This window comes from Oryza glaberrima, chromosome 8 (assembly GCF_000147395.1).
Source record: "Oryza glaberrima chromosome 8, OglaRS2, whole genome shotgun sequence".
Taxonomy (NCBI): domain Eukaryota; kingdom Viridiplantae; phylum Streptophyta; class Magnoliopsida; order Poales; family Poaceae; genus Oryza; species Oryza glaberrima.
In genome coordinates, this window is record NC_068333.1 from 51,676 (window position 1) to 78,266 (window position 26,591).

Sequence of the window (26,591 nt, forward strand, 5' to 3'; positions counted from 1 at the left end):
AAGAGAAGAGAAGCGCTTGGCTAGAAAGGGAAGGGGGGGCAGGATGGACATTTCACAATGTGAATAGAGGAGTGACTACACATTCCATTCATTCATTCATTCACGGGAGTCGGACTCGGACTCGGAGTGCTGCTGTTGAGAGCTGTTGGCTCTTCTTGCTTTCTTCTTCTTCTTCTTCTTCTTCTTGCAGACGACGAGACGAGATAGAGATTATTTGAGACTCTCTCTCTCACACACACACACACAAAGAGAAAGAGAGCAGAGAGAGAGAGTGTGTGTGTGTCGTCAATGGCGACGACGTCCAGATAGCATAGCTAGGGTTTCGTTTGCAGGTGGGCCGGGGGAGATGGCCGCCGATTCGAGCACGGCCATGACCTTGTACCAGGGCGTCCCCTTCCACCAGCAGCAGAACCAGATTGAGATAGAGTCCATGCTCTCCTTCCAATCCTCCTCCATCCCCCCACCTCCCACACCCGCCACCATGCTTCTTGCCCCATCCTCCTCTTCCTCCGACTTCCGCAACTACAAGTTCGTCACCTGTTCCCCCGCCGATTGGCCCCACCACGACCTCGCTATCTTGAACGACGGCCTCCTCAGGTTTCTCCTTGATTTTTCCTGCAATTCACCCTCTCTTTCTTTCCATTAACTCAATCAATTCTACTCTACTCTCCTTCCTTACTAGATATGCTCATGAACCCAATATTATCAAGTACACCAAGATTGCCGCAATGCTGCCTACTAGGACTATCAGGGATGTCGCTTTAAGATGCCGATGGACTAAAGTAAGTACTCCGTCCGTATATATGCTACTACTTCCTTTTTCCCTCCCTAGCTCCATTTACCTACCATGCCACTGCATATGCTTCTCTTCCACCTAACTTACCTTTCAACTAACAAGTATAAATGATTATTAACTGAATGACAACAAACTATATATCAATGCCTCTTTTTTTTCTCTTACTTTCATCCCAACCTGGAACTAACCAATTACCAAATGCAAACTTCCTACACAACTTGATTGCAAGCTGGAATAACATATCATATCTCACTTTAGCTTTCAATGTTTGCCCCTAGGGCCTATATTTCTTAACACTGTTTATAGACTCTTCCTAACTTACCAGGTGTAATTGCCATTGCCTATTTTGTTCAACTGCCATTCCAGGACAACGAAAGTAGGCGTGGAAAACTTGACCAAGTCTACACGGGGAAAATGATAAGGGGCTTGAAGGTATTCTTTCATTCAACGATTGTTCTACTTAGACATCTCATCTGCTACTCGTGGTTCAACAAAGCACTAGGCGCTACTCGCGTGGCGCCTAGGTCAGACCAACTAGTCTAATCCAACAAGTTAGCAAGCATATTACATAAAAAAAAGTAGACTACATAACACTGAAACACCACCCAATGTAGCCCAGCTGCCTAATGCACCATCTAATGCCTAATCATGGCGGCTACCCGGGCACTATTTTAGGATGTCAAGATCCTTTAGTTCATTTCTGTACTTCTGCTCACCCCCTCCTGTCCCCTCTCTTCTGCATTATGAAGTTGCTTGGACATAACTGCAGGACAACATGGTTTCGTCTACCTTGGCAGCTAATATTCAAATCCAAAATCCAAACAATATGGTACCATTCTCAATATCAATGCATTATCAGGGTCAAAACAGCCTGCTTCATAAGGAAGGTCAGTCAGTCCCACAGTTAAACATATTACGTTTGTTCCTTCAAATGTGATCACTTGTTTTTGTGCTAGTGCTTTATATGGCATATTTGAACTTAAGCTGTTGGCCAAAGTTGTTTGAAGAGCAATTCATTGATATTGTCGATAGGATAAATGGTGTAGATAGGTTATTTCTTCTTGTTCACTTTGGGTAGTTCAATTCTAGTGATTTGGTTTAATCCTGTAGCCTAGCGATTACAGTGCTCAAGTAGCACCTCCAGGTCTTGGGTTCAACTCCCCACATAAGCGAATTACAGGCCTAGTTAAAAAAAGTCACTCGCTGGCCCCTCGTAAAAACGTGTTAAGAATCGACTTATGGAGGGTGGGCCCTCGTGTAGGGGGTAGGTGCCTCAAAGCACAGGTTAAGGACTGATCCATAGGGAGCGAGCCCGCATGTGGTGGGCTAGGGCTCGTGGCTTTTCTCGACCGGTTTGGTTGAGGCTTCTTCTTAATGGAAAGCCATGGGGGCGGTCATTCCCCCGCTGATCGAGTTTTTTCTCTGGTAGCTTAGTGTTGCACCTGATAGTACTAGCACCCAGTGGCTAGGATCTATCGGCTTCTCCTAAGTTTGTGTGCCTAGATCTATGGGCTTCACTAATTATCTGAGAGTTTACACTGAGAAATTATATCAACCTTATTTGAAAACACAGAATCGTGAATTCGTGATTTGATCATGGTTGTGAAGTTGGTGCTCTTTATTATTACCCTAGTCGTTACATGCCAATCCTGATGCTTGTATCTGTTCTGTTGACACGGTTCTGTTCTTTTGTACCATGGAGTAGTAGCAATAACTCTGCTTAGAGAAGATAGCTTATTTTTTTTTCTTATGAGATATCCTGTAGCTATTTCCTGCTGGTTATATTTGGCCCTGATGATGTTCGTTTGTTCCCATTCTGAAGCAGTCCCTGTTTTAGATAGTGCAACTCAGCATCTTTTGGAGGAAAATAACCAGTTACTAAGCCAGATTGCCGAAAATATCGAAACTTTCAAGGTTTTCTTACTGATATGTGCTATCCCTTATTTCTCTATCCATCGATAGGTGAAAGCTTAAGTTGTTGTAATCATGCTTGAAATTTCAAATTACTTACAGATGGTGGAGAATATGGATCTCTTTCTGCGGACGAATAATAATATCAGAACAGTTCTTAAAAGGTATGATATTGTGATATGCTGCATTTTGCTCATGTTTGATTTACTTCGTGCATGCTACTTTAGGTACACACAACACGCAACATGCATAAGTTGGTTGTGTCACTTTCCTGTCATCTGTTTTAATTTCAGTGTGTTCCTGGCACCTTGCCATTGCCTGTACTTTATCAATATGAATGTGATTGGAGCAGGGTTCACAAAACCGCTTAGTTTTCATGAAATTTCAAGGTTTTTGAGCCAGCTCAAGCTAACAAACCATTTGGTAAACTGGTCATTCGAAAGAAAAAATCAAACTGAGTTCAAGATGTTGACAATTTATCCTAATTTTACAGTTTCCAAACGGTTTTTGAAAAAACCAACAAAAACCACTTGGATTTTTCGATCAGTGAACGATTTTGTGAACCCTGGATTGGAGAGTCTTGCATTTCTTGGACGAAGAAAGTTAACTTCCAGCCTGTGCACCAATTAAGGGTGCATGCAGCATGTGGACACCATGATTTGAACCCTGATGGGTGGAGAATATGGTGCTTCCCTAGAGAGTCTTGCATTCACCACTTGTGCACGTTAATCTTAAGTCAAGGAGACTCCTTTTTTGTGCTTGCAGGAGTCTGCCACTATGCCCCACATATATTAACGAGCACCGCTATACTTACAATCTTCTGTTTACTATGGTTGTACAATCAAATGTTCCTCTCCTAGCGTTATTAATGGCTGCAAGTTCTGGTCCAATAGAAAATTTGGTTCCACCGCTCCACGTGGACAGCGTGGTGTTTGATCGTATTAAAAATTTAAAATCGTATCTAACATCGAACGCATAGTGTTTTCGTATATTAATGCAGTGAGATGCAGAAGTAAGCATGATCAAGCCGGAACATTTTACCGTCATATTTCATCGCTCCCTGTCTAAGTTAGCTAATTTGTTTATAAAAAAAATGTTGTAGAATGAGTGAGACGCCTGGTATCATGGGTCAGATGCCTCCCTTGCCAGTACCTGTAAATGAAGGCAGCCTGAATACACTTCTCCAAATGGACAGAATGGTAAGGCTATAATCACATGTCTGTAGGACACCCCCACTAAATGCATAGCTGTTGATTTGTTGTCCTAAGTAGTATCCATTGTTGTATGTTAAAATTGTGCCTGGTCTTATCCGGCTATTATACGGTAACAACTACTAGCAAGTACAAAATTAATATTTCTATCATAGTTTGGAGAACTGAAGCCATTTCTTACTAATACATATGTTAATAATATGAAACATGCTATACCAAAAAGGGACGTAGAAAAAAAAAGGGTAAATGAAGCTTCAGCCGTTTTTTTTCTTTTAGTTAGATCCTTTCTTTTTAACTGTGTTGCTTCTTGTTTTGGGTTTTGTTTTTCTATAAGGACTCTGCTTATCACCAGTAATGTTTCATTATTTGGTTCAGCTTTGAGTTTGAGTTGTTTTTGCGTTTGGAACTGTTATGATTAATCTGTTATTGTTGTTTTATCCTGTAGGTTGGTGCCTATGGTATACCATGAAACTCCCATATGGACGCGGGACTGATGTAAAAGATCCTGTTTGGAAAGGGGGAGAGATGTATTGCATAGCATCCTATCGGGGAAGTTGACAGAGAGGAGCCTTTGCCTGATTTGTACTAATGGCATGAAGACAACCAAAGGATGCTAGAGCTTAGACTAACCAAGGTGCCACGGGATAAGTAATGTTTTTTGAGGATTTTCTTTTTCTTTTTCCTTTGAATTGTTTTAGCTGCCGTGTGTCTATCCTTGATTATTGGGGAAGAACATGCCATCAGTCAGGCGGGTATGCGGGTACTTTCTTGGTTGCTGCAAGAAAGTGGAGTACATGCTGCCGCTGCACTTTATTCAATAGAAAGGGTATGTCTGTAAATATTGGGTCAGGTGTGGTGGTGGTTGGTATTCTAAGGCCGCTGTTAATGTAAAAGAACGTCTGTTCTCTCGGTACAACTGATTCTTCATCCAAGGGAAAAACATACAACTAACTGATCATATTATATATTATGCCTATAATGCTGTCATCATGGGTATATACGACATAGTTGTGTTTACTTGAACTATCGGGGGTGTAGCTCATATGGTAGAGCGCTCGCTTCGCATGCGAGAGGCACGGGGTTCGATTTCCCGCACCTCCAGTTCTCGACTTCTTTTTTTTGTTGGCTGATGTTTCTACTGGCAGAAAGGCACCACAGACAACCAGGACGGTGAATGTTGTGGATACAGGGTACTGCTGACAATGAACAGACATTCATGGTATTAGTATGAGAAATAGATGGATGACATCAAAAGCAAAATCACACACCACTCTCTTTTATCTTATAGATCCAAAAATATTTACAGAAGCTGCAAATATATTGTTCTGAAAACTACAAGTCAAGCTCCCCAACATAACTGAATTAAATAAACTGACAAGTGCTTTTCTCAACCCAAGATAAGCTGTAGAAGCCAATTGCCAACACTTCCAATACTCTACCAATCTTTTGTCTTTTTTTCGTCCTCATTCATTCAGAGTTAAACAGGTCCAAGCTGCATGCGCTTTAATCTTTGTCCATGTGATGGTGGCCACCAGTGATATAATAAATCGATGACACTTTCAACTTCTCCTGGATTGCCAACTTATGGTAAGTCCACGTCCTTCCCTTCAAATGCATCAACTAACACTGTTGCAATTAACCCCAAATGCATCTAGGGATTTGTTGTCTGCTGATGAATGGCCTTCTCTCCTCGGATAATCTTTGTAAAAAAAACACAAGGGTCCAATAAGATATGCGAAGAATCGTTATTAACATACTTTTCAGGGAAAATGAACGGAGATGGCAACTTTGAGTGCATCCCACAGAATATTCATGAGTGGTGATCTATATGTTTGTCATTTTGGTTTACTCCCTCTATTTTTTAATATATGACACCGTTGACTTTTTGAGATACATTTGACTATTCATTTTATTCCAAAAAAATATGTAATCATCATATATTTTATTGTGAGTTAATTTATTGTGAAATGTTCTTTAAGCATCACTTATATATATATATATATGCACAAAAAATTTGAATAAGACAAATGATCAAACGTTTGTCAAAAAGTCAATTGCGTCATATATTAAAAAACGGATGTAGTATTTAGTAAGGTTTCTCAACTTTTTGTACTGAGCATTTTTATCAGTTATGTCAAGCGATGATTGAGATTTGCAAGCCATAAATGCTGACGTCAGATATGCAATATACAAAAAGGAAGAAACAGGAAAGAAAAGGGTTGCATACAAATTTGCCAGGAGCCAAGTTTTTGTAGATAATGATGACATCCCCAGCCTGAAGACCATGTGTCTTCAGAAATTCACCTGCCAATATGAATACGAAATATCAATCTACCATGTCCACATCCGCAGGAAATACTCAATACTTTCCATGTTGAATCATACCTGCAGAATCCAGAATGTACATTCTGCTTTTGTTATTTGGCCAGTACCTGAAATAGCATCGTTGACTCTGTGAATTAGTAGTAGCAAGTGCTAGAGTATATCTAGGTTAGGCAGCAATGTATTGGTTTCTCCATGCTGTGAAAACTGATCATGTAACCGAACCAGAATTAGCAATCAGGCAGCTGCCACAAGATGTATGAACCTATGAACTGCTTTACAAATTTCAGATTCCTAAACATGCTGTGGAACTTAATGCATACAGTGCCTTCAACCTCCCACTTTTTCTTAATCTAGGCATCTTGTTAAGTCATTGCAATTCAGAACCATTTTTTCTTTGTTGTCTTTCAGAAATCGCATGTGAGAGATGTCATAAGATGGCAGGAAAGGCACCTGTACTTAAACTTCCATGTCACTGGGAGCACCATGTCGTCCATGTGCAGTATCAAAGGATCCCTTTGCAACAAAGGTGGAAGACTAGCCTCTGCATCCTTCTGAAATAAATTCAGACAGTTACATTATGAAGCATAGTTTAGACCACATGAAAGTTCTCACAGAATGATACTAGAGAACTTCCAAGAGACAGAAATACGGAACACACCTTGGGTAGCACAATTCTTCCAACATTTCCAACATCACTCTTTGTCAGCTCCTTGCGCAGAATGACTTGGTATTCTCCCGAGTTGAGTAGTTTCTGGCATAAAAGCACACTCCCATGAACACAAAGGAAATGAAGTTGCTAATTATGACAGAAGTATGTGCCTGTGTACTGCATCAGTGTTTTGGCTAATCATCTTTACAAGCTACTTGAATTACTAAACTAGTAAGGAATTGCTGCTTCATTTGCCCTTCTGCTCAAATGACTATATCGGCATTGAGTAATTGATAGATACTTGCTCCATTACTTATGCTATGTACTTGCCTAATGTAGATTAAATGCAAGATAGAAATTTGTGTAGTAAATCAGATACAGACAGCATGTTAAGTGTAGTGTGTTACTCACAGTAGCACGACTGTCATGGCCTTGCTTCGACTCAGGGAGAGTACCAACTGTCTCAGAGTGAAATTCAACATTGCTGTTTCTGGTTTCCAATTCATCACTGCTCTTAACCACTCTAGGCAAAATCTGGTTAGCATCCATTACGGTAGTTAGATTATGTGTTATGGAGGATGATGAAAACTGGAAGGGTTTTTCCAAATCTTGAATGTTCTGATGTATATACCTCTGGTTTCTTATCTTCCTTGGCAGATATGGGTCCTTCTATGGGAGGCATGTGGGTGCAAATATTCGGTGCCATGGACGGTGTAGTAAAAGACTCGACCCCGTAGCTGGATGCAGGACCTGTAATTAAAACAGGATATGTGGAAAAAAGTGAGGATGGCTGGGTGAAAGAATTTGGCGGGACGCAAATAGCTGCCCCATATGTACATGACTGAGAAAACCTGGCTATTAGCTAATGCCAAAGTGGAATACAGTAGCTTAGATGTACTACCCATATTGATGGAAGCATGGAGAGGAATAATGTAAATGCCTCATGGACCTACTTGTTCAACATCAGAGGCACATGAATAATTAAAATGAGCTAGGTCGGTAAAAATTCCTAGTTGTTACAAGCAACATCTGTAGCTCTGAACAATGCAACGGAAGATTAATTTTGGTTATTGCTTTAAAAGGAAAAGGAAAAAAAAGGCAATGCAGTACATGCTGGTTTAGTTGGAAAGGAGATAGCTTTTAACGTACCTGGTGCGTCTCTAGGATGATTGTTGTTGGCAAGGCGCAGGTGGTCGTCGTGTGGCGCAGGGAAGGAGGTGGGGTAGGCGTTCTTGTTGAGCATGTAATGTGTCCAGAAGGCATAGCAGGGGGAGAAGCTGTAGTGAACGGCATTGCTGGGGGCAGTAGAAGAGTGCGCGGCAAGGGAGGTGAAGGCGCTGGTGGAGGCGCTCCAGTCGGCGAAACCTCTGGGAGTGGGAGTGGGAGTGGGAGTGTGACAAGGGTGAGGAGCAGCATTGTGATTGTGGTTGTGATTGTGAGAATTGTGAGTATTGTGGTTGTGATTGTGGTTGTGGTTGTGGTTGTGCGGGTGGGGGGGCTCGGCTCCTGCAATCCAAGCACATGGTCAATTACATTTACATACATACATAGATGGGCCAATTAAGTGAAGTGAATGAATTGAATAGACAGAGTGAGGAATGATTGATCACCCTAAATACAATACATACATAGTAGGAGTAGACCCAAAATGAAATCAATCAAGCAGAAGCGGAGGGGAGGGGATCTCTAGATTAATAAATGGTAAACAAGGACCTCAAGATTCTCTTGTTCCTTTTTAATAATAGTATAGTATAGTAGTAATAGATAAAGAAAAAGATCTGAATTTTGGTGGTCTGCCTGCCTACCTGCTGCCCTAACATTCCTTGAGGTAAGAAAGAAGAAGGTGTAGAGAGAGAGAGAGAGAGAGAGTACCGGAGGAGGGGGCGGGGAAGGGATTGGGAAAGGGGACGGTCTGCTGGTGGACGGCGGCCAGGAGAGCCTGGTAGTGGTAGGGGTGGCCGCCGCCACCGCCGTCGCCGCCGTCCATTTGCCCCATTGTTGCCCTGTTCGCTCGCTTTCCCCTCCCTCACTTAATTTCTCTTCACGCACACACCATATTCCATATACTCAGAGGCAGAGAGCAGAAGGCAGAGGAAGAAGAAGTCGCAGTCGCAGGCCACAACCCCCCCTAGGCGGCTAGGCCCCAGGAGGAGGAAGAAGAGGAAGAGGAAGAGGAGAGGTGGAGACGGAGGCGAAGGAGGAGGCGGAGGCGAAGGTGGTGAGGTGACCCGTTCTACCAGCCTGCCTCTCTCTCTCTCTTCTCTATCTCATCTCATCTATCTGGAGTACCTATCCATCCATCCATCCATCTATTCCTGTCCTCTCTCTCTAACTGTGAGCGACTGACCCTCCATCTATCAGGACCAACACACAGTTTGTTACTTACTACTACTTCTCCTCACTAATTACACTCATCATCTCTCTCTTGTTTTCCTCCTAACCACACTTTCTTTGGACCACTCCCCCCTCACTACCAACTATACACTGCTATTCTTATATGTAGGATAACATCTATTGTATATTTTCCTTAGGAGGTACTGTAACATTTAGAAGAAGAAAAAAAAGATTGTCACCCATTCATCATCTTAATTTATTTTACCAGTTCTTTTGATTTATTTCTAATTGAACTACTTTAAAACATACATGTCATTACCTATAAGTGGACCCACTAATCATAGAATTCACATCCTGATATTGACACTAATCGTCTCTATCTTTGACTATTTGAAAGTTAGGATGTTCTACGGTATCTACACATGAAAAAAAAGAAACACAGTAGTTGACTACTAACTCAGGCAATAAAGGTTCAATTAGGATATGTATATCTAACATATCCAAGATAGAATAATTTATTTAATATCATGGGTCGTTCTTCTAAGAGAAGATAGTTGGATATCGTATCAAATATGGAAAGAACTAAAAATACAATCTTCACCACACGCTCTAATATGTGATATTCAATCTATACAACCTTCATTAGCTAGTCAACAAAATAGATGGACCAAATATAATATTGCGTTGGACATAGAAAGAGGCTAATCTTAAAAAGGCCAATACTAAGTCTAACCTTGAGGCCAGACACAAAAATTTTATAGGTAAAATTTTAATCAAACATGGGTCTCGTATAGTAGTTCTCTTAAAGTATTAGTAATATTCTATTATTAGGCAAGTTTTTATCCTAAAAATTCACAATTATTTATTTAAATCTTTTGGCTTTGGGGTGGGGGAGAATTTAAGGTGAGCTTTTGAGGGTAAAATCTTGACTCAAGCTTAGCTAGGCAATTGTAGCCACTCTACCAAGTTGAATTACATAGTATAGAAGTAGAACATCATATCGAGAGACCAAGGACTGCAGCATCTCCAAGGCATACAAGATATTTCACTTAAAAGGGGCATAAGCAGGGTTCTCCTTTCCTACTGAAAATGGTGAAAACTACTCGATTTTATGAAACCGCTAGGGTCAGTTTGCAAAAAAAAAAAAAAAAAGTGGTTTTGTATAGAGTTGACTAAAAGTCATTGGTTTTTGCTCGATCTTCAGTAAGGAGCGGTTTTCTTCTCGAAAACAATAATGTGAAACCTAATGTACTTCCTCCATTCATTTTCTATCATCATATTTGATTTGTGCAGCAATACCAAGATAATCTAGCACATCAATTAATCAAAATCAATCAGCACTATCAGCCTTTCATATCCTTGCAGGCCGCTGTTGACGGTCGTTAAGTGCAAACTGTAACCATCAACTTTTGCATAAAAGAAATGAAATATACTGTCAAAACTTAGTGGTGGGGGTTTACTACTAATCATTTCCACTAGTTTTGGTAAACATTTGTATACAGGTCATTTAAGGAGAAAATACACCCACCATACGACGAAAATGAACCTCTTGGCAATCATGCGCGAGTATAAGGATTGGAGGGCCCACCTGACAGTTGAAACTGACCTAAAGTGGGGCCAAACCATCCTTACCACTATAAGGACCCACCAGTCAGTCTCCTGGTTAAAGGAGTGGCTAGGAGGTGGGACCCAGGGGTCGGCCGAACAGGGGGTTTAACTGAACCTCCACTGGCTCCCCTCATCATGGCCTTTCACGTGGACGTCCCTCGTAGCCTCCCAATGACGGTTGTGGGTGCACTGACCTCCACAACCATCGTTCCAACCGTCATATGAAAGCTTATCTAGAAGAGACCGAGTTCAAGGAGGATGTGGCATGGCAGTTTATCTATTAATTGGGAAGAGTCTGTTTGTTTCCTTTTATATTTAGAGAAGCGTCTTTAGTGTCCCATAAGGACATTATGTTTTCCTTTTATCTTTAGGAAAGTTTCTTTCTTGTCCAACAAGGACTAGTATCTACCCATAAGTATAAATATGTACGCACGGGGTCATTGTAAACTATATCCACGATCAATACAAATTTGGCACATCGCCACCCTTTTACTTTTCTACTTTTTCGACGAGTTTATAATTGTCATGGTTGTTTGCATCGGCGGGGCTAAGACTTCGACACTCTGATCTTGTCAATGTAAGCACTTATCTATCATATATCTTAGTTAATCTAGTTTGGTAATTCAATTTACTTGTATCGGCTAAGATTCGTTTTACGGTTTATGCCGGGTACCGGCTAAATTACTTTACCAGATTAGATTAAGTAAGATATCTACCACTCTAAAAATCAGTCAAGGGTTTGATTGTCTAGATATTATGTTTCTTTTCATACTTTGCACTGCATCAGCCCTATTCGTGCTTAGAATCATAACCTCTAGCCTGCTTTTTGATTGCCAATGAGGGTTTCATCGGGGTTTTAGCCGATGAGTTATCAAGACATTGCATCGGCTTATAAGGATTATATACAAGTTGGATTTAGCTAATCACAACAAAGGTTTCACTGTTTATCTAATCGTTTGGATTTAATGGCATCGGACTTCTAGCCGATGTATGTTTTAACTTTTGAATCAGTGCTTATTCTATCATATTATTAGCCAATTGGTTTCTATTGGATTATATTATTGTTTTGTTACATTATCATTAGTCGATTGTCTTTATTTACATTAAGTGTCAGATTCTACATCAACCATATAGCCGATAGCTGAAAATCCTATCGGCTGGAATTACTCCATCGGCTTGTCAGCCGATCGGCTCTTTAGTTATCTATCTTGTCAGTTTCAGGATCAAACAGACTGGCACGCCTGCATCTCATCAAACTTTAGACCTACACTGGAGCTAAACAGATCTCCCAGACCGTTATATTCGTCGACTTAGTTCGCGCCAACACAATTCCGGCACCATTGACTAAGCGCGGATTTTTCGTCAACACAACCCTACCTAACACGACGATCAAATGGAAATTTTCTTTTTTTTAAATATGATGATTAAAACGGAACAGAGGGAGTATAAGTTATTCACAAGAAAAAAACTAATAAGAAAAAATAAATACAAAATTGCGATATAACATATCGCACAACTTTCCTTATTCTCCGACAACATAGTAATTCCTCTCTAAACTCTAACATGAAAAACAAACATGATGACTGTCACAGAACACTATTCATGTATAAATTTTGATCACTCATCTTTTTTGCAAAAAAAATAACAAAAACAAAAAAACAAAAAGATACCATATTATCAAAACGTGTTGTATCCTAAACATAAGCGTTAAGTTTTCACTCATCCTAGTCTAACCATTTTATAAATATTAGTGGCCAAAATTTAAAAAGTGCCAATCAATTTGTGACAAGTGTTTGGTAACAAAGAGAGTAGATAATTTAGATAAAATTTTCATTTTAACCGCTCAACTGCATGACATCGAAGCAAATTTCCTTTCAGTTACTATCCCTCTACAGGTATTGATTTTGCAGGCTATTCTTTATGTACAAAAAAAAAACAGTTTTTGGTAGCCAAAGTTGTAACCCCTAACTGATTGCGGCTAAAGTTAAAAAAGGGAGAGTATGATTTAATTTGACAAACTGAAGTGTGAAGAAGCGACATGAGAGCAGTTCTGAATATCCACAAACAACATAACCATAGTATATCAGCATTTGTTGTTTCAATTAAGTTGATGAAATCAGATACAAGTCATGAGTCAATTCACCAAGGAAGCAACATATAGAGACAGAGAGCAGCAAAGGAAGGAAGCCCTTGAGAATGGAATGGGGAAGAAGTTGCACTCCAATCGAATCCAAAAAAAAGAGGGATAATTAAGTCGTCTAATCATTCATTCATTCATTCACTTGATGTGCAGGTCACACTGCAAGCACTAGTAGTTCTAGTACTAGAAGATCACCACCACCAGAATCAATCGATACTGCTGCTCCCACTAGCATACTAGCAATGTGATGGATCCGCCATTTACAAAAAGAGAAGGAATTATCCATCCATCCATCCATTGGACCGGTGGCCTAGATGTCGTCGTCTAGCTCGTTCTTCTCTTCCTCCTCTGCACCATCTTCATCTTCTTGGTCGTCTTCATCAGTGCCTTTCTTGGGTGGCTGATCTACCTCCTGCTCGCCTGCGTTGCCACCAACATTGTTCTCCTGCCATCACAATATTGATCAATTGTTTGTCCAGTAAAAAACGGAGGGAGGACCGGAGGGAAGGCAAAGAGAAAGGAAAAAAGAGCATACGTCGCTGCGCTCGCCATTGTGGTACTCGGCCTTGAGCTCTGCAGCCTTGTCCAAGTAAGGCTTCTTGTCCTCGTCAGACATGGATTTCCACCTCTCCCCTCCTTCCTTGGCGACAGCGGAGACGCTCTTGTTGTCAGGGTGCTCCGCCTTGTACTCCTTCCTGAAGTCACTCCTGCATATTAAGCATATCATACATCTTCTTCTTCTTCTTCTTCCATGGGAATGGAAGCCAAGGGAAGGGAAGGAATGTTTGTTACTTACATGAAGAGGAAAAAGGCGGTGGGTGGGCGCTTGCCCTTTTTGGCCCCCTCGCCATTGTTGTTGTTGTTCTTGCCGCTCTTCTTCTTGCTCGCCGCCACCTCCACGGCCTGCTCCACCACCTGAGCCTCTGTAAGCACAGATCATAGGAAGAAGATGACGATGAGAATCGCAGATTCGTAGGCAGACAAAGAGAGAGAGAGAAATGAGCAGCAACCTAGGCTGATGCGGATCTTGTCGTCGAGGCTGCAGTTGTGCATGTCGATGAGGACCACGGAGACGCTCTTGCCGCAAGCCTCGCTGCAAACCAAACCCAACTCACTCCCATGTTTGGATTGTATTGGAAATGCAAATGAAAGGGGGAAATCAAAGAAAAAGGAAACGGACTGACCAGCGGGTGAAGGCGCTGCCGTCGCGCGCGCGCTTCAGGACGGCGGAATCCGTCGCCTCCACGCGCTTCCTCGTGCGTGCGCCGGATTTCCCCGCCATTACAGAGGAGATGAAAGGAGAGGAGGGCTATGGATTTGGAGGAGATGGAGGTTTGGCGGCGAGTCGGCGACCGCCACGCGCTTATATAATCGAATCGAATTGGGGGACCCAAATCCAATTTTATTTGCCCGCTCCCCGCTCGCGCGCAATCTCTTCTCTTGGATGCCGCGAAACAACATTCATTACTTGGCGCCACTCCAGCCGCTCATCTCGTCCGTTGAGCCTTCCATCTCGCTGGATCCGACGGTCCACAGTGCTCGCTGGGAATCAGGAGCTCCGCGCCCACCCAAATTCCCAAATCCATCCAAATTTCCAAATCCCCGCTTCGTTTTGGTTTGGAGCCAAACTGAAAGCATTTTCATTTTCAGGTCGGCTTTCCCTCCATCCCTCCTTTTCAGTTTAGTTTGGTTCCCTTTCAAGGCTTGCTAATATTATATTCTCAAGTGCACATCTTAAGCTATACCAATTTCATTTCTCGACACCACACAGCCACAAAACATCAATTCAACGGATTGGGATCACCTGCAGTAGGAATAGCGACCGCAAGTTAAACTACTGCATGCGATTACAGCCGTTCATTTTGGTGATGAATGGACCAGATTTTCCGCTACAGTATGACGCAAAAATATTGAATATTTCTTGCTACAGTGTTCTACAGTATCCGGATGCATGTGAACCGTTAGATTCGGATCTAACATGTGGCAGTGGACTGCATAAGTTGCAGTGATAGTACTAACTGCACATGATACAAATCCCAATTCAACACCAGCTGCTGTCAATTTCATTTCTTCATCCAACGATCCAAACTCAAGGAACTATTCCCTCCGTCTCATTTTCATTGCAGCCATAATTTTCCGTGCACAACTTTAACTGTCTGTTTTATTTAAAAAAATTTAAAAACATAAGTTACGTATAAAGTATTATTCATGTTTTATCAACTCATAATTATAAAAATAAATAAATAAAATAGACGATCAAAGTTGAGCGCGGAAACTTATGGTTGCAGTTAAAATAGAACAAAGGGAGTAGTACTACTACCACTACAGCAATTCACCACAAATGCCACCCTTTTCACCAAACCACAAAAGGTATCTTCACACATATGTACACGGCTCATCTTTTTTCACTGGAATGTATAGTAGCAAAGCCATTTGGGTTAGTTTCCTGAGTACTTCTCATCCACAACTTAATACTCAGCTAAACTGTCTTATATTCAATGCAGTGCATCATGAACCCTAATTCAATCTTATTAACTTTAATTGAACATGAATATGAGCTAATCTTCACTAAGCAATAAAGATAAGAAGCTAAACAGATTAGATTAGGCTTATTTGACTCGAAATTGTTCATGTCGAACCAAGATGACACCGATGGCTTCTAATCACAAGGATGATGTGAATAAGGAATTGAGTAGGCTAAAGTTAAGCTCTAATACCACAATGTTGGAGTTCTAATTCAAGATCTTATTCTTTTAGCATATAAATAATCACCTTTCAATTACGAAAATTAATTCTCTGACTTGAGATGAAGCCATTAAAGCCGATGTCTGGTTTTGAAATAATTTCATTTAGAGGCTAAAATAATTTTTCATCAACTTTATTTGGCTAAGAAGGCTTATAAACAAATTTCTTAACATTATAAGCATTAAAATTGACAGGATTTAGTTAAATTTGCTTTCGGCCTAGGGCTTCCGAAGCCGGCCCAAACTTGGGCCGGCCCGTCTTTGCGCGAGCCAAGTCAGTTCGACGGCTCGCAAGCCGAGCAACCGAGCGCGGCCCACATACGCGGCAATGGCCCGATGCACTTCCGTGGCCCATTGGGCTGCATAATCAGCGGCGGCAGCGGCCCTACACGGGGCAAATCTGAACCGTCCGATCTGATGGACGGCTCCGATCGTCCCTGCGCCGGATGAAGCGCCGACCGGGAGAGAGGAGCAAAACCCTAGCTCCTAAATCCTTCTCTCCCGATCCCCTTTCTCTCCGGCGACGAGCTTTCTCTTCGGCGACGAGCGAGCGGAACGATGGCGAAGGCAGCGATGGTGGTCCAGCGAGCTGGTGCGTGTGGGTAGTGACGACCGCCGAGCGGCTCCTGCTTCACCGGCTGGGGGGCACCAAGCCATGCCACGGCATCGGCGGTCCGGCAAGGCGGGCGCGCAAACGGTGATGAGCGCCGAGCGGCCCAGATCTCGTCGGTAGGGCAACGCCAATGCCAACGCTTCTCGTCTCCGGCAAGGGACGGTGGAAGGGTGCTCCAGGACAGCGCACGCACGGGAAACTCGACGTGACTGCGAGGAGGAGAAGGTGCGGTGGTGCCGCTTCCCAGAAAGCTCTGGTGAGCTTACAGGCTTCAAACCCGGTAAGTAACCTGAACCCTTAGCTTAATTGATTTCGATTTTGACTCTTAGGGTTCTTACCCGAAATTAGGGTTTTTCGAATTTGGAGAATTTTGTCAGGAAATTTCAATCTATTTTATTCCCTCTTTTTAAGTCTGGGGAGTTTTGATGAAACAATTATTATTATTATTATTATTATTATTATTATTATTATTATTATTACTATTATTATTATTATTATTATTATTATTATTATTATATGGGTATTATCTATTATATTATTAAAACAGCTTTGAAAGGAGGCACCACATTCGCTGTGGAGGCTGAAAATTCCCACATTACTCGGAGAAAAAGAAAAAAAAGAAAAGAAGAGTCCAAGTAAAAGTACAATTTAAAAATAGCTGAAATTCGGAATTAAAAATAAGCAATATTGAAAGAAGTTTCCATATAAGAACCAAATACAAGATTAATCAAAATTTGAAATAAAAATAAAATAAAATCTAAAATTAGAAAAGGAAAGGAGAGTTCAAGTAGAAATATAATTTAAAAATAGCTGAAATTCGGAATTAAAAATAAGCAATATTGAAAGAAGTTTCCATATAAGAACCCACTACGAGATTAATTAAAATTCGAAATAAAAATAAAATAAAATCTAAAATTATAAAAGGAAAGGAGAGTCCAAGTAGGAATACAATTTAAAAATAGCTAAAATTCGAAATTAAAAATAAGGAATATTAAAAGAAGAGTTCATATAAGAACCAAATACGAAATTAATTAAAATTTGAAATAAAAGTAAAAATAAACCCGAAATTAGCAAAAGAAAATAAAATAAGAGTTCAACTAGGAATACAATTTAAAATTTGCTAAAATTCAGAATTAAAAATAAGCAATATTGAAAGAAGAACCCATATAAGAACCCAATACGAGATTAATTAAAATTTAGACTAAAAAAATAAAATAATATCCAAAATTATAAAAATTAAAAGAGATTTCAAGTAGGAATACAATTTTGAAACAATTGAAATTGAAAATAAAAAATAAAAACATTAAAACAACACAATACAATATCAACTAAAATTTTTTAAAAATAAATTCTGAAATTAGGAAAAGAAAAATAAGATTTCAATTAGGAATACAATTTATAAGTAACTAAAATTTGTGATAAAAATAAAGACTATTGAACGAAAAGACCATCTAAAACATATGACGAGATAAATTAAGTAACATGGCTATAAAGGAGTAGAGTGGTGGCGGTTGATATGACATATAAAAATTGTTAATAAAACACCAAATAGAATCCTAATGACGATTAAAATGAGGGATGTCAGGCATGCCGTGAAGCAAACAAGTAAGGCGGTTGCCGGGACTTCTAAAAGTAAAAAAAACCCCATTGATAATCATTTCGATTTTTAAAATCTCAATAACAATAAAAAGAAGAAGCAGCGTGCGGGGTGTATAAGAGTATAGTTGTAGAGGCGCCGATGGTTGATGGGACTTCTAGAAAATAAAAAATGAATTCCAATGATAGTTATGTTCAATTTTTAGAATCATAATGACAATAAAGAGTAAGCGGCGGACAGGCTGTAGAGGGGCATAGTGGCATCGTTTGATGGGACTTTTAAAAATTATTAAAAATAAAACTACAAGTCCAAATTTTAAAGGTTTGTAACTTTTAAAAAGTAAAAAAACGAATGATAATCATGTTTGATTTTAAAATCTCAATGATAATAAAGAAGGGAGGCAACGAGCGAGCCGTAGAGGAGTATAATGGCAAAGCCGTTGACGGTTTGGACTTTGGCGGGGCTTCTAGAAAGTAAAAATGAACCCATACGATAATTATGTTCGATTTTTAAAATCTCAATGACAATAAAGAGAAGAGACACAGTGGACGGGTCGTAGAAGAGTATAATGGCAACATTTGACGGGACATCTAGAAATTATAAAAACGAAACCCAACGTGACAATAAACTCTAAAAACTATAAAATACATTTTTTAAAGGTTCCGAGAAGAATGGATTGAAATAGTGGTAGAATATAGATTGTCCCAAAGATGCAAAATTGTTTTCTTTTTTCTTTTTATTCTAACTCGAAAAAGAAGAAGAGGAAAAAATTGCAATGGATTTAAAACTAGAACTTATTCTTACGTAAATCCATTGGGAGATGCTTCTCTAGAGTGTCCCATATCTGTTTTCCATCTTGCATACGAAAACTGTCAATTCTCATCAGATCTTCTTCCGTCTTACTCAAAAGGTCCAATAGTGTATGAATATTAGCCCTTTTGAGATAATTATACGTTCTAGAAGGCAGTTCTAATTGATCAATAAAAATACAATTCAATGGAATTCTTTTTTTGTTTTTCTTTAGATCAGTTAATCTTTTTTGAAAGCTTAAAAGGGGGAAGTAAACCTGTTTTTATTTTCTTGGAAACGAAAAAAAATAAAGAAGGAGATGACATAAGAGGTAGCAACTGGTGTGACTTTTAAAACTACTCCATCCGTTTCGAAATGTTTGACAACGTTGACTTTTTAGCACATGTTTGACCGTTCGTCTTATTCAAAAACTTTTGTGAGATATGTAAAATTATATGCCTACACAAAAATATATTTAACAATGAATCAAATGATAGGAAAAGAATTAATAAGTACTTAAATTTTTTGAATAAGACGAACGGTCAAACATGTGATAAAAAGTCAACGGCATCAAACATTTCGAAACGAAGAGAGTATATAATTAGAAACACGAGGATGATAAGGTTTGGTCTTTCAAAGTTTTAAGACAATGAGACAGCTATTTAATAAATTTTAAGTGAAATCATATTTTAAAAAAATATATGATCTAGTTTGATATATATATGGGTTTATTTTAAAATTTTTATTATTATTATGAGTAGTTAATTACAATAAAAGGGGAAAAAAGAGAGAAGGGAAAAGGCAACGGCAGAAGAGAAGAGAAGAGGCGGGATCTGGATTGTGGAGATCGAGGATGGTGAAGACGGTGGTCGGCGACGAGGCGCAGGTCAAGGCATCGGAGGAAACCCTCTCCGCTTCCACCTCTCCAGCTCAGGTTTACCCTACTCTCTCATCGCCGGCAGCCGCAGCCATGGCCAGATTCATCTTGATCTTGATCGCAGGTGGGGCTCGTCGTCGGCAAGCTCAGCGCCTCTTCCGACCGTGCCCTCGCCTACTCCCTCATCCCCACGCCGCCCACCGATTCCGGCGCTCCCGCTTGCTCCCTCCTCCGCGCCAAGCCCGCCGCCAAAGCTGCCTCTTCCGGCGCGTCCTCGTCGCTCGACTTCGATGTCGACTGGCTCGCCGAGCACGCGCGCCAGGTACTAACTAACGTTCCTTCCCAACCTAGCTAAGCTACCTCATCACAATGCCAAATCCTTTTATTGTCTTCCTCCTATATCAGATGCACAAACCCAATATTTTCATATATCAAAATCTGATGTAACAATCACAACCCCCATAATAGTATTGCAAATCGGAACCCCCTTAGTCTCTCTCACTCATGAACTTTACGTGGGTAAGATGCGAGCCCCCTTTTCCCTATTTTGTCTTGGAAACATCTGAATACATACCTTCTATCAATCACAGGTCTCGAGGATGCTTCTTGGAGGAATGACCGTCATAGGTATTTACATATGGGCGTCAGAAGCTTCATTCAAAGCGACTTCCCCTGCTGTTTTATCACAGGTACCAACCTTCTCCTTCCATTGATAATATGGGTTTTGGGAGTCAGGTTTCATCTTTATATCATGCCATTTTCTTTTGTTTTCGCATCCACGCCTTTTTTTTCCCAATGATGCCTTGTAATGTGGCATGGACCTGTAATGTAAAGGATAGTTTGCTTCTCCTATTTTCCAGGTTCTTAGAGCTGTTTCTCAGGTAGCTCCTTTGTATGGCACTGGTGTTGATGAGAGGCTGCTCATTCATATTTCTTACAGCCCAAGAAGGTGCTCCACTATTTATTTTTTGCGGCTATTGCATTCTTACCCCTACTTTGAAGTTCAATTGTGATTTTACCCTCGTTTTTTAGGGTTTGTATTTTTACCCTTGTTTTTTTATTGAAATGAAGAATAGATTTGCCCCTACTTTGGATGGCTGTGTTAACGGTGTTAAGTCGAGTACCAAAAGACATTTATATCCTTGCTTCTATTGCAGATTTTCTCTTACTTCTGAACAAACAATTGTGTTTTTACCCCTTATACATGAAACTTGGAACTAACTGTCGAAACAAGATTTCGGCAATATAAAGGGGTAGCGCACGAGACCTAAAAGTGGATGGATGCGGAGACAAGGATTTAGACAGGTTCAGGCCCTCTCAATGAGAGGTAATACCCTAATCCTGTTTGAGGATTTGAATCCGCCGGATGTAGTATTGATCTGACGATCTGGTTGTGAATCATGCCCCCTAGAGGGCCTCCTGCCCACCTTATATAGGATGGGGGGCAGGATTACAAGATAGAAACCTTAACCAATACGGTATCGGTTTCCTAAATCTACTTTACAATATTATCAAACCAGGATTTTAGGCCGTTCCATAATATACAAGGAAACATAATACCCAAGTCATGATCCGTTACATATTTCATAGATATAAGTTATCCCCTATAACCAGTCAGATAACCGGGTATGGGGTACCCATAATCTCCACACTAACTTGTACACAACGTTTTCTTGACTAATCTCTTGTCATCTCGCGATGCGGCTACATCCTGCTCATGTGCTCCACTCCAAGCCGTATTTGCCGGTCCAAATGCTTCTCTAACTGCAAAACCATGTTGATACATACATCAATATTATAGTTTGTTTGTTCTTAAGATTAATCAAGATGTGCACACAAGAAAGTATGTTTGGAAGAAAAAGAGAACAAATAGCAGCTGGAAGACTGAAGAAGTAGGAGGCTTACTCTGCACGCGTCGACGACCGGCCACCGTGGCCTGCTTCTTGCGCCGCCGCGAGTCACCACTGCAAATTGCTGCTAGCGTCGGGGAGATGTCGCTGCTGCCTTCTGCTCGTGAAGCCGCCGCCGCGCCCTGCTGCTTGCATCGAGGTGCGCTTACCTGCTTCTCGTGACACCGCGCCGAGGAGCGGCCGCTGGGGCTTGCTGCTCGCGTCGAGGCACGCTGAGAAGCCGCCGCTGTTGCCTGCTGCTTGCGTTGTCGAGCCAGCTCGCCGGAGCCGCCTCCGCCACCTGCTCTTTCTCCCCTAGAGTTTGGGGATTCCTTGGTGTGGGATAACAAATCTGACCAAACATATTTACTCAAGGGTAGATTGGGAATCCCATATTTCCTAAATATTTTTTCCCTTTTCATTTATATTTCTTTAACTTGATATTGTGGGACCACCAAACTACCGTTTAAAGTAGGGGCAAACAGTGACTTCGTTTAGAAAAAAACAGGGGTAAATATGCAAACCCTAAAAAGTAAGGGCAAAATCACAATTGAGATTGAAAGTGGGGGTACAAATACAATTCTCCCTTATTTTTTCCTACATTACTTTGGTTCCTTCTTTAACTGTCCATGTTCTAGAACCATGAGCTAGAAAATCACTTTTTTCTTTAACTAGTACCATTTCTACTTTCTTAGTTCTTCTTTTTTCCTTTTGCTTCATGTGGTTCAGCTTGCGTTCTGTCTATAGCCTACCCCAACTTGGTTGGGCCTAAAGCCTGATGATTTTATTGTACTTTGTATTCTTCTCCAAGTAAGTTATATGGGGTCAGTTGTCCGCTTAGCACTTGAATCAAGCTTTATCACTTGGTGAGCCTGGTCGTCACCAAATCAGTTGACATAAATGAAAATTTAGTGTAGTTCAGTGTTATGGTGGTTCTGGTATTACAATTCTCCTTCTTTTGTATGCCAACTGATGATGCTGCTCTTCAAATTCTGCCCTGCTCAACTGCATTTTGAGTTAAGCTATTATATTTTAGGATAAATTCTCAGTACATGCTGACATGCACACCTCATAATACAAAATGAAAATTTTGATGTGTTACAGGTGGGCCTGTCGTATATGTGATATGAGCTCAGGACGTTTAAGGCCATGTGACTTCAAGTATAGTAAACTATTAGCTTCTCTTCAAACTTTCAGATGCACATATAATTTTGAGATAAGGTACTGCTTTTTGAATTCTGACGCATCCTTAGATCCAACAATTCTTGTCTACTTTATGTCACAGAGCTAGAAAAACACCATTCGATGAAGTGTTCTGGACTATCAAACATTAAAGATACATAAAAAATCAACTATGCATATCAGTTTTAATGTGTCACATGCACTTTAGTTAATCCATGCATTTGGCAATAGTACATTTCCCTGTATTGCAATGAGATCCCTTCTGTCACATTCTGACTGATGACATACAATTTGCATTGCATACTGCCATAGACTGCCAGTTGTTCAAGCTGAGCCTTTTAAGAAGGTTATTTCGAAGGCAATCAGTCATCTCACGAAGCAAGTGCAGAATGCCAAAGCTTTGATTGATGGAGTCCTGGTATTTACACAACTTCTTAGCCCTTATTCAGCTGGAGAAGTGAAAAAAAAGATACTATGAGTCAGAATAATTTGCATTGTCTTAGAATTTTGGAGTCCTCTAGTTTTGTTTGTGCTTGACATCCTCTCATAGTTATAATGTATTTTCAACTAGTTTTTGGATGGCATGGACAACACTTTGGAGGGGCCACATAACGTTGAATTTCTTGTGCCTTTCAAGAACAATTTGCCTGCCGAAGGTGCCCTAGCTAATGCTATTTCCTATTATATGGGATGATCAGTTTCTCTTTATGTCATTATGGGAGCCTTATGGTAAATGCTTGCACTAAAGAGTGCAGTTTAGAGGGTGTTGCTGGGCTACTTCTCTTTGCTGGATCTGTCAGCGCCTTGGCATACCTGGGCCCAAAAGAGTCCATTGCAGAAGTTATATCTGATCTAAAGGTAGTTATAATATACTAATTTCCATTATTTATCACTGCACCTTGTCACTTTTTCCCATGATGGACTAGCCAGAACTTTATAACCACCTTCACATGCTAAGCTTCTATGATTGAATCTGATTGATTATCAAGGAAGTGGATATGCATTTAGTGGTGAAAATGTGAGCAAGCTCTTCAGTTAGGATTTCAGCACTGGATTGGGAATTTCAAGAATCTGATCCTGGAAAAAAAATACTGAAACTTGAGTTGTGACTGTAATGTAGCTACATGTCTTGAGTTAAGGAGCTTTATGGCTACTGGAATTTTGATTCTGAGGTATAATTTTTTTAAAGATGGGATTCCCTTATATGGTACTGAATAGTGAATAATGTCCAAAGGGTTCATATCATGAATCTCCCTTGCATTGGTTGATTTCTAGTCCCAACCATCGTTTTATAGAACTACTCGAACACTTGTCGCTGTTCAGCAAACTAATTAGTGCTTTGTGCTGTCTGTCGACCTGTGCGTATTCAGCTGGACATCATCACAAGCCTGAGAAGCAGATTGGACATCATACTAGATGAGGCAGATGATGACTCTACTACTAACAATTTGGAGAATTCACTGTCTCAGAAGGCCACTCAAGTTGTTTTTCATGAGTTGAGGTACTTCATATTTTCCATGGGACATTTATATTTTGGAGTGAATCAAAGTACACAAACCATGTCTTACATTTTCAAGAAGTCAGGCCTGTTTGGTGTTATGGTCCAATGGAACATATCTTGATGATATTAAATTAAAGCATTAAGCTTTCCTGTATTTACAATAGATAGAACAACAAATATGTTGCCACTTAGTCTGTTGTTTTCTTCATGATCTTTGCAATGTTTTATGCAGCTGATTACATCCTTCTTTTCGCATACAGAGCACCTTACAGTTTTCCATTCCCTAGTAGAATTCTGATACCTTGGTTGGCTGGCTCCTATATTTGTGACTACTTGCAACAATCAGAAACAATGGAGGTATTTGTTTTTTCGTGTAGCTAATCTGAATGCACAAGGGGCCTTTTAATTGTCTTAATTGTCAAAGCCTACTAGTAATATTCCAATTCTTCTAGAACACATTATTCTTATATAGTACTCCCTCCGTCTCATAATATAAGGTATTTCGCCTTCAAATTTATCCCAAAACATAAGGGATTTTAGGATTCAGAGTCAATACTTTATTCTCCACTTACCAACTTTTATGCACTCTAGGGTGTGTTTAGTTCATGACAAAATTGGAAGTTTGATTGAAATTGGAACGATGTGATGGAAAAGTTGGAAGTTTATGTGTGTAGGAAAGTTTTGATGTGATGGAAAAGTTAGAAGTTTGAAGAAAAAGTTGGGAACTAAACCAGACCCTACTTTATTCTCCACCATCCACTTTTATACTAGTTTATTCCCCAATCTACCAACTTTTATACTATTTTATTCTTTCACCTCTCACCTTTTGTACTATCACGTCATTTCACTACTTCCTTAATTTTTACCAAAAATTACATAATCCCTTATATTATGGGATGGAGGAAGTAGTATTCTATATGTTGTTTGCTGGTTGGTTTGTGGTATGTTAGTTTGTCTAACATATCCATGATCGGCTAGAATAAATGATAAGGTTTGGTTTGGCTGCTTGACACCCTTATGTGTGACATGTGCAGGATGCCATGGAGCGCTGCAAGGAAGTGATGTCGCTTGAAGCAGATATGGGAAACTATTCGATCGTAGAACCAGAAAGTGCATCGGCTGCGACGCTAGGATCGTTTTGGGATGTGGTCCCTGGAGCTTTGTCAAAAGCGCCTTCAGAGCCTGGTCTGAAAGAGATGAACTCTGGACAGAATGGCTCGAGGAAGACGCATGGCAGCAGTTTCAGCATTCTAATGGCGTTTGTAGTTCTACTGATTGCCGTGTTGGTTGGATGCATATTCACATTGTCTGCCACCTTGAAGACCTGATCATGTCAAATCGACCGATATGGCATATTTTCTGTTTTGTCCAGAAAGAATTAACTCCTGGAGTATGATGAAGAAAATAGTGGACGTCTAGATCGCTAAAAATCTGGTATTTCTTGTGCGGTGTTCAACAATTATCTATCTTGTGTGACAGCTGTGGGTGAAATCTAATTAATGCCCATAACATGAACCGTAGAATGTGCCGCACATCGATGATCCGTCTCTTTGATGAGAGTGACAACTGTGTACTAGTAAGTTACTATAAGCTCGCTAGGTTGGTCCTAAGTAGCAAGAATGCAAGATTCGTGTGGCTCTCTTTCCACCCAACTCATTCCGGACAAGAGATGGACGGCACATGTTAGTTAGATTGTCTTTTGGCATCGAATGTGTCCCCCTCCTAATCTTTGCATTAGTTCTGTTGGTTATTTTAAATTAATAATCAAGGAATATGTGACGTTTTCACCTTGGGGAAGCTGCTATCGAAATGCATTCCCCTAAAATTATCTTCTTCCTTTGAAGGTGCTGTCCGTCGGTATCAGATAATCTCTATCACGTTGATCTAGTTGTATCGGAAGATAACATTAATATGTTAGAGAAAGAAGCAATTCTCAGCTATGAATTGATAGGGGAATTTGGCATCAAAAGTCAGCGAGCAAACAGCTGCTTGCTTACCATCATGTCGTCTGTATATGTTAGGATTTCGAGATGTGAAGAGAGGAATATATTGACAATGACCTGGATAAATCTCGGTGCATGCCGTTGCAGCCAAACTGAAAGGAAAGGGACAATGCTGTTCCATACTTATATATGTAAATATTTGACGCTGTTATTTTTTTTAAATATGTTTGACCGTTTGTCTTATTAAAAAACTTAAGTAATTATTAGTTTTTATCCTATCATTTGATTCATTGTTAAATATAATTATATTTATACATATAGTTTTACATATTTCATAAAATTTTTTGAATAAGTCGAACGATCAAATGTGTGCTTAAAAGTCAACGGTGTCAAATATTTATAAACATAGGAAGTACTAAAGACAATATTTTATGTAGAGTACTTAAGATTTTACCTGAGAGAATGAGGCCGGTCTGTTCATT

The 26,591-nt window shown here is 40.2% G+C and overlaps 4 protein-coding genes and 1 non-coding gene across 10 annotated transcripts; 3 read left to right on the forward strand and 2 right to left on the reverse strand.

Annotated features, from left to right (window-relative positions):
- Nucleotides 1–96: 96 nt before the first annotated feature.
- Nucleotides 97–4,930, forward strand: LOC127783362 (uncharacterized). 3 transcript variants are annotated; one of them, XM_052310623.1, is made up of 8 exons: nt 97–597; nt 683–782; nt 1,163–1,228; nt 1,566–1,683; nt 2,634–2,710; nt 2,810–2,871; nt 3,810–3,906; nt 4,364–4,930. In XM_052310623.1, exons 1-8 carry the CDS (start codon nt 347–349, stop codon nt 4,385–4,387), a joined length of 795 nt encoding a protein of 264 aa, XP_052166583.1. In that variant the 5' UTR covers nt 97–346; the 3' UTR covers nt 4,388–4,930. The 3 variants fall into 3 exon arrangements, with proteins under 3 accessions (XP_052166583.1, XP_052166581.1, XP_052166582.1); XM_052310621.1 differs by having other exon boundaries at nt 2,619–2,710; nt 4,364–4,929; XM_052310622.1 differs by having other exon boundaries at nt 2,622–2,710; nt 4,364–4,926.
- A 16-nt stretch (nt 4,931–4,946) lies between these two features.
- Nucleotides 4,947–5,019, forward strand: TRNAA-CGC (transfer RNA alanine (anticodon CGC)). The gene has a single exon. It is a non-coding gene; the product is annotated as a tRNA-Ala (tRNA).
- A 142-nt stretch (nt 5,020–5,161) lies between these two features.
- Nucleotides 5,162–9,173, reverse strand: LOC127783361 (B3 domain-containing protein IDEF1). Its single transcript, XM_052310620.1, has 9 exons — nt 8,765–9,173; nt 8,042–8,398; nt 7,524–7,642; nt 7,304–7,426; nt 6,902–6,994; nt 6,694–6,794; nt 6,304–6,350; nt 6,146–6,222; nt 5,162–5,617 (listed from the first exon to the last, which is right to left on the reverse strand). Exons 1-9 carry the CDS (start codon nt 8,886–8,888, stop codon nt 5,570–5,572), a joined length of 1,089 nt encoding a protein of 362 aa, XP_052166580.1. The 5' UTR covers nt 8,889–9,173; the 3' UTR covers nt 5,162–5,569.
- A 3,738-nt stretch (nt 9,174–12,911) lies between these two features.
- On the reverse strand, nt 12,912–14,319 carry LOC127782498 (high mobility group B protein 7-like). Its single transcript, XM_052309702.1, has 5 exons — nt 14,159–14,319; nt 13,985–14,067; nt 13,771–13,897; nt 13,510–13,681; nt 12,912–13,419 (listed from the first exon to the last, which is right to left on the reverse strand). The coding sequence occupies exons 1-5, from the start codon at nt 14,254–14,256 to the stop codon at nt 13,285–13,287; spliced, it is 615 nt and encodes a 204-aa protein (XP_052165662.1). The 5' UTR covers nt 14,257–14,319; the 3' UTR covers nt 12,912–13,284.
- Nucleotides 14,320–19,495: 5,176 nt separating this feature from the next.
- Nucleotides 19,496–25,675, forward strand: LOC127782393 (uncharacterized). 4 transcript variants are annotated; one of them, XM_052309569.1, is made up of 11 exons: nt 19,498–19,651; nt 19,719–19,916; nt 20,185–20,283; nt 20,455–20,543; nt 22,588–22,704; nt 22,978–23,083; nt 23,237–23,321; nt 23,414–23,523; nt 24,036–24,166; nt 24,427–24,523; nt 25,201–25,675. In XM_052309569.1, the coding sequence occupies exons 1-11, from the start codon at nt 19,571–19,573 to the stop codon at nt 25,492–25,494; spliced, it is 1,407 nt and encodes a 468-aa protein (XP_052165529.1). In that variant the 5' UTR covers nt 19,498–19,570; the 3' UTR covers nt 25,495–25,675. The 4 variants fall into 4 exon arrangements, with proteins under 4 accessions (XP_052165531.1, XP_052165532.1, XP_052165529.1 ...); XM_052309571.1 differs by lacking the exon at nt 24,427–24,523 and having other exon boundaries at nt 19,496–19,651; nt 25,201–25,375; XM_052309572.1 differs by lacking the exon at nt 25,201–25,675 and having other exon boundaries at nt 19,496–19,651; nt 24,399–24,503.
- The last annotated feature ends 916 nt before the right edge of the window (nt 25,676–26,591 follow it).

Bases quoted from the DNA above. Each gene is read 5' to 3' on its own strand.
- LOC127782498 (XM_052309702.1), bottom strand. From the start codon at position 14,256: ATGGCGGGGAAATCCGGCGCACGCACGAGGAAGCGCGTGGAGGCGACG. The intron at 14,068-14,158 runs GTCAGTCCGTTT...TTTGGTTTGCAG, and splicing joins GGCAGCGCCTTCACCCGCTG to CGAGGCTTGCGGCAAGAGCG. The intron at 13,898-13,984 runs GTTGCTGCTCAT...CTGTGCTTACAG, and splicing joins CAAGATCCGCATCAGCCTAG to AGGCTCAGGTGGTGGAGCAG.
- LOC127783361 (XM_052310620.1), bottom strand. From the start codon at position 8,888: ATGGGGCAAATGGACGGCGGCGACGGCGGTGGCGGCGGCCACCCCTAC. The intron at 6,995-7,303 runs GTGAGTAACACA...CTTTTATGCCAG, and splicing joins GCCATGACAGTCGTGCTACT to AAACTACTCAACTCGGGAGA. The intron at 6,351-6,693 runs GTGCCTTTCCTG...ATGCTATTTCAG, and splicing joins ACATGGAAGTTTAAGTACAG to GTACTGGCCAAATAACAAAA.
- LOC127783362 (XM_052310621.1), top strand. From the start codon at position 347: ATGGCCGCCGATTCGAGCACGGCCATGACCTTGTACCAGGGCGTCCCC. The intron at 1,684-2,618 runs GTCAGTCAGTCC...CCCATTCTGAAG, and splicing joins CAGCCTGCTTCATAAGGAAG to CAGTCCCTGTTTTAGATAGT. The intron at 3,907-4,363 runs GTAAGGCTATAA...TTTATCCTGTAG, and splicing joins TTCTCCAAATGGACAGAATG to GTTGGTGCCTATGGTATACC.
- LOC127782393 (XM_052309569.1), top strand. From the start codon at position 19,571: ATGGTGAAGACGGTGGTCGGCGACGAGGCGCAGGTCAAGGCATCGGAG. The intron at 19,652-19,718 runs GTTTACCCTACT...TCTTGATCGCAG, and splicing joins CTTCCACCTCTCCAGCTCAG to GTGGGGCTCGTCGTCGGCAA. The intron at 22,705-22,977 runs GTACTGCTTTTT...ATACTGCCATAG, and splicing joins ACATATAATTTTGAGATAAG to ACTGCCAGTTGTTCAAGCTG.